The sequence below is a fragment of the Rhincodon typus genome, chromosome 43, assembly GCF_021869965.1.
Source record: "Rhincodon typus isolate 14 chromosome 43, sRhiTyp1.1, whole genome shotgun sequence".
Lineage (NCBI taxonomy): Eukaryota > Metazoa > Chordata > Chondrichthyes > Orectolobiformes > Rhincodontidae > Rhincodon > Rhincodon typus.
The window spans coordinates 3309104-3315241 of record NC_063374.1 but is presented as its reverse complement, the minus strand read 5'-3'; the positions used below and the strand labels follow the sequence as shown (position 1 = coordinate 3315241).

At 47.2% G+C, this 6138-nt stretch overlaps 1 protein-coding gene across 1 annotated transcript in view; it reads right to left on the bottom strand.

The window, feature by feature from the left end:
- The window catches only part of LOC125487637, a 32454-nt gene that overhangs the window by 11587 nt on the left and 14729 nt on the right, over positions 1–6138 (bottom strand). Inside the window, exon 4 of the mRNA XM_048619551.1 lies at positions 1708–1844. Within this exon, the coding sequence (XP_048475508.1) occupies positions 1708–1844 (137 nt within the window). The remainder of the gene's footprint in view (positions 1–1707; positions 1845–6138) is intronic.

Below are 6138 nucleotides of genomic sequence, written 5' to 3'. Positions count from 1 at the left end.
TGTTCATCCAGCTCTACACTTTGTTATCTCAGATTCTCCAGCATCAGCAGTTCCTACTATCTCATAAAATGGTGCGTGTCAGGTATACTGACACTTTGGTACCTGTCGCTACATGAGGCAGTACTACAGCCAAGGTCTATTTGTGTGTAAATAAAAGGTGACTTGGTACGAGATGCTGGCCTCTGTCAAGTTATTGCTGTTTCAAAGTTGCCTCAAAAGATGGACCGAGAACAACAGAAAGAACTGGGATTTCTGAGCGGCGAGGGATTTTACGGCAGGACACTTTTGTGAGAACTCTCCCTGAGTTGCCTACTGCTGTTGACAGCTGCTGACCCAATTCCTCTGCCTTGTTTTGCCCGTCTCAAGGCTGCCACCTGCTCTTTTTCTCCCACGCTGCGTCCTGGGAACACTCGTGTTTTGACTGTGATGATCTGCATTGCCATAGCACCCTTAACATAGGGCATCCTCCCACAGTGCCATGCTGTCTGTCTTGGAGGGGGAATTGGCAATAAAATTCGACACTGACCCACAGAAGGAGAGATATCCAGACTGGAATGTAGGAACACAAAAAGCATCTCAAGGTGGTGAGAGGGAGGGTTGGAGGGGCATGGGCCCTAGCTTCTGTGACTCTGAGTTAATGGCTTGGTTGGGGAGTGATTAATTTATGTTATTTAACAGACTAATTTGGAAGTAAATCTCTGTACCCTTGGAGCCAAGGGGACTAAACAATATTTGTTCTGCTGACGTGCTGTAATGTTTTATGTAAGAGACGGTGGAATTTAATAAATGGGGGGGTGGGTGAGTGTCAGAATCTATAAAAAAAGTGCTTAGGAACCCTATAGTGGAGAACAGGTTGAATAATAGCATTCTGAAGCATTAACAGACAGCTAGACTGACAGAACCTCACCTCCGTCCCACTCTGGTCCATCAACAAAGCAGATACAGAAGTATGTTTGCGAGTGACAGAGGAGAATGAACAGCTAGTAGCTCCTTATCTCAGGCAGTATGGCACATCAGGGAGCTTCAGTATCCCAGGAGGAGTCTAACACACAGAGAGACACATCTAGAAAGTGGAGTGCCATGACTCTCAGCACATCTGTCCACAACTGCAGGTAAGGCACATCTCTTTACATACCAAGCTTCAACCGTGTCCCCTTCCAGGGCACTCATGTTCTGCGACCAGTTGTGCCAGTCTGGGCTGGTGTCAGGGATGGCACTTGCATCCTTGCAACCTGTGCTCCACTGCCCCAAACCTACAAAATTCTGATTGTGGTGGTGGGGTGGGGGGTTGGGTGGCACCGGAAGGTAATTCCCCATGACCCAGAACCACAGTTGGGGGTGTGGTTCATAGTCTAAAGGTTACAGGGCAGGACTGAGATGAGGAGAAATGTCTTCATCCAGAGAGTGCAGAGCCTGTGGAATTGTCTGCCCTTGAAATTGATGATGGCCAAAACATTGAATGTTTTCAGGAAGAAGTTGGATGTAGTTCTTAGGATTAATCGGTTCGAAGGGGAGAAAGCCAGGGAACAGAGGCTTTTCAGTCAGCTAATAGTATTGAGTAGTGCAGCAGGCTTGAAGGGCTGAATGGCCTATTCCCACTCTGATATTCTGCCCCTCTGTGCCTCTAACCTCAGATACTCGCCCTCCCCTGCTTTCCATTTGGCCGAGCTGACAGCTGGACTCCGATGCCCTGAGTCAGTACCATACCCTGCCAGTTTTCGATCCCGTGGAAGGTCGGTCTTGGCGACAGCGGAGAGACACCAGATCTCGTGTGTGCCTGCAGCTGGCACAGGCCACATATGTAATCTGTTCCGGGTACAGAATCCAATGTTCCCAGCCCAGGTCTACAGAAGGACAAAAGGCAAGAGATCAATCAAGCATTGGCACCCACCCTGTCAAAAATAAAGATTAACATTCAAAACACTTGAACTGTGAGGTTCGACTGGCATAGGCTAGAGTCGTGGAGTCATTCAGCACAGAAACAGACCCTCCAGTCCAACTCGCCCATGTCAACCAGATATCCTAAATTAATCTTTATGGGTGGCACGGTGGCTCAGTGGTTAGCACTGCTACCTCACTGTGCCAGGGACCCGGGTTCGATTCCACCCTTGGACAACTGTCTGTGTGGAGTTTGCACATGCTCCACGTGTCTGCGTGGGTTTCCTCTGGGTGCTCTGGTTTCCTTCCACAGTCCAAAGACGTGTAGGTTAGGTGGATTGGCCCATGCTAAATTGCCCATAGCGTTCAGGCATGTGTAGATTAGGTGGGTTTGGGGAGTGAGTCTGGGTGGGATGCTCTGAGGGTTGGTCTAGACTTTTTGGGCCGAAGGGCCTGTTTCTACACTGTAGGTGTGCTATGGATCTTGTCCCATTTGGTCCACATCCATCTATCCATCAAGGTGCCTTTTAAATGTTGTAATTGTACCAGCCTCCACCACTTCCTCTGGCAACTCGTTCCATACACGCAACACTCTCTGCATGAAAAAGCTGCTCCATTCACCCTATCCATGCCCCTCATGATTTTATAAACGTCTCTAAGGTCACTCCTCAGCCTCCGATGCTCCAGGGAAAATAGTCTTAGCCTATTCAGTCTCTAGCTATGGCTCAAACCTTCCAACTTCAGCAACATCCTTCGAAATCTTTTCTGCACCCTTTCAAGTTTAACAAGATCTTTCCTAATATAGGACGATCTAGTATTGAACTCTTGATGGGCTGAAGGGTTTTCTTTACTTTCTGACTGCTGTAGAGCTCTATGGCTTTAAAGCTGTGCCTCAGAGAATGGGAGGGTCAGGGTAGATTGGCTTAAGGACTCAGGTTTAGTTGGGGAGTTGGTGGTGTAGTAGTGAGACTGGAGTGTGAGTCCAATGCTTCGGTATACATTCATACCCCATACAGTAGCTGCTAGATTTTAAAAATTGAATTAATAAAATCAGGAATTGAAAGGTTTTTAGAAACCTTTTTTATGGAAGAGGAAATCTGCACATCCTCACCTGGTCTGGCCTACATGTGACTGCAGGACCCACAGCCACATGCTTGACTGATAACTGGTCTCTGAAAATTGCCAAGTGAGCTACACAGTTCAAGCAGGGACAGGCAACAAATTCTCCTCTCGCCAGCGATGTCCAAGTTGGTGAGGGGCAGGAGGTTAAAGAGTCATACAGCACGGAAACAGACCCTTTGGCCCAGCTCGTCCATGCTGATCAGGTTTCCAAAATGGAACTAGTCCCGTATGGCATTCGGCCCTTACCTCTCCAAATCATTTCCATCCACGTACCTGTCCAAATGTCTTTTAAATGTAATTTTACCCAGCTCTACCACTTCCTCTGGCAGCTTGTTCCAATCTTTTCAATCTTTCCCCTCTCATCTTAAACCTACGCCTTCCAATTTTGGACCCCCCTATCCTGGGAAGAGACCTTCGCTATTCACCTTCTCTTTGCCCCTTGTGATTATATAAAGCTCTATAAATCAGTCCTCAGCCTCCTAAGCTATGGAGAGAAAAGTTCTAGCCTTCCCTTATAAGTGAAACCTTCCAGTCTTGGTAACATCCTTGTAAATTTGTTGTTTTCTATGTTTCCTGTTTAATAATATCCTTCCTACAGCAGGATGACCAGAGTTGTATGCAGTACTACAAATGTGGCCGTACCAATTTCTTGTATAGCCACAAAATGACATCCCAATTCCTGTACTAAGAGCTCTGACTGATGAAGGCAAGTGTGTCAAGCACCTTCTTCACTGCTCTGTCTACCTGGGATGCCATTTTTGAGGAAAAGAGTAACCTTTTAACCCAGAAGGTGGTGGGAATCTGGAGCTCTTGGCCTGTGAGAGGCACAAATCCTCTTCACATTGAAGAAGTATTTTGAATTGCACTTGGCAATGCCAAGGCCAATGGCCAAGTGTTGCAAAATGGGATTAGAACTGTGAGGTGGTTTTGACTTGTACAGACTCACAGAGACATGCAGCACAGAAACTGACACTTCGGTCCAACCAGTTCCTGCCGACGGTAATCTTTTTTTGTTATTCATTCATGGGATGAGGGCGCTAGGCAGCATTTGTTGCCCATCCCTCATTGCCCAGTGGGCAGTTAAGAGTCAACCACATTGCTGTGGATCTGGAGTCACATGTAGGCCAGACCGGGTAAGGATGGCAGTTTCCTTCCCTAAAGGGCATTAGTGAACCAGATGGGTTTTTCCTGAAATCACCAATGGATTCATGGTCATCATTAGATTCTTAATTCCAGATATTTATTGAATTCAAATTCCACCATCTGCCGTGGCAGGATTTGAACCTGGGTCCCCAGAACTTTACCTGGGTCTCTGGGTTAACAGTCCAGCCATAATACTACTAGGCCATCACCTCCCCGATAATCCCAAACTAAACTAGTCCCACCTGCCTGCGCTTGGCCTGTATCCCTCCAAATATTTCCTATTCATGTACTTTTCCAAATGTGTTTTAAACATCGTAACTGTACCCACATCCACCACTTCCTCTGGAAGCTCATTCCACACACGAACCACTCCCTATGTAAAAAGATTGCCCTTCATGTCTTTTTAAAACCCTTCTCCTCTCACCTTAAAAATATGCCCCCTAGTCTTGAAATCCCCCACACTAGGAAAAAAGACGCTTGTCATTCACCTTACCTATACCCTTCAAATTTATAAATCTCTGAAAGTTTATCCCTCAGCCTTCTATGCTCCAGTGAAAAAAGTCCCAGCCTATCCTGCCTCTCCTCATTATTTAAGCCCTCCATTCCTGGCAACACTTTGGTAAATCTCTTCTGAACCCCTTCAAGCTTAATAATAACTGGCACTCATTGCACCAGTCCTGGAGCTGAGGCAAAGAGTGAGAAGGAGACAAATGGGCCGCAGCAAGCTAGCTGAATGGGAAGTCCAACAGCCCCTGGAATTTAATACAGGGATGTGTGAGTTGGTGCATTTTAACAGGGAGAGAGTGTGGAACAGCCTTTCTGTTGACCCAGCAAGTGCTAATAAGCTGGATTTTGATGCCCTCTGGGGAGTTGGGGGGTGGTGGTAGGATGCAGTGATGATGAACAATTTTGAAAGGTAATTGGATGGGGACTTGAGGGAAGTCAATTTGTACAGCAAGAGGGAGAATAGTGGGTAAGGGCAGCAGAGAGGTAGCAAAGTTGTAACGTGGGTATCAATGTTCTCATGTATCTGCTGCCCTTGTCCCTGTAACCGCAGGAGTGACAGCTTTAAAAGGTGCTGTCTTAATATCCTCACTGAGTGTATATTGTAGATGGTACACACTGGTAGTGTTCCTCCATGTCAACGGTGAAGCACGGAGTGCCAAAGGTATGAGCTGTTTTTTCCAGGACACCTTTCAGCGTTGGAGATACCAAGAACTGCAGGTGTTGGAGTTAGAGTTAATACAGTGTGGAGCTGGAGGAACACAGCAGGCCAGGCAGCATCAGAGGAGCAGGAGAGTCAACGTTTTGGGTTGGGACCCTTCATTAGGACTCAGCAGGAGAGTTGACATTTCGACCCAACCCAAAACGTCAACTCTCCTGCTCCTCTGATGCTGCCTGACCTGATGTGTTCCTCCAGCTCCACACTGTGTTGACACTTTTCAGTGTTTCTTGGGAGTAGAGAGGGCAAATTCAGACAACAGGTAGGATGTGAGTTGAAGGGTCAGAGAGTGTATGTCTCCTAATGGTCTGAACAAAGAGAGGGGGTGAATGGATGATGCCAAACACAGTCTGTCAGTAGTAGATCAGGCATGGCGTATGGGGCATAGATATTGATTCGAAACCCAAACTAATCCCACTGCCTTGCTCTCTCTCCCCGTAGCCCTGTACCAATCCCCAAACTAATGCCACTGCCCCACTCCCTCTACGTAGCTCCGTATTAATCCCCAAACTAATCCAACTGCACCACACTCTCCCCATAGTCAGCATCAATCCCAAACCAATCCCACTGCACCATGCTCTCCTCATAGCCCTGCATTAATCCCAAAACTAATCCTAATGACCCACTCTCTCCCCATAGCCCTGAATCAATTCTAAACTAATCTCACTGCTCCACTGTCTCCCCACGGCCATATGTCAATCCAAAACCAATTGCACTGCCCCAATCTCTCCCCATAGCCCCATATGCACTGCCCCAATCTCTCCCCATAGCCC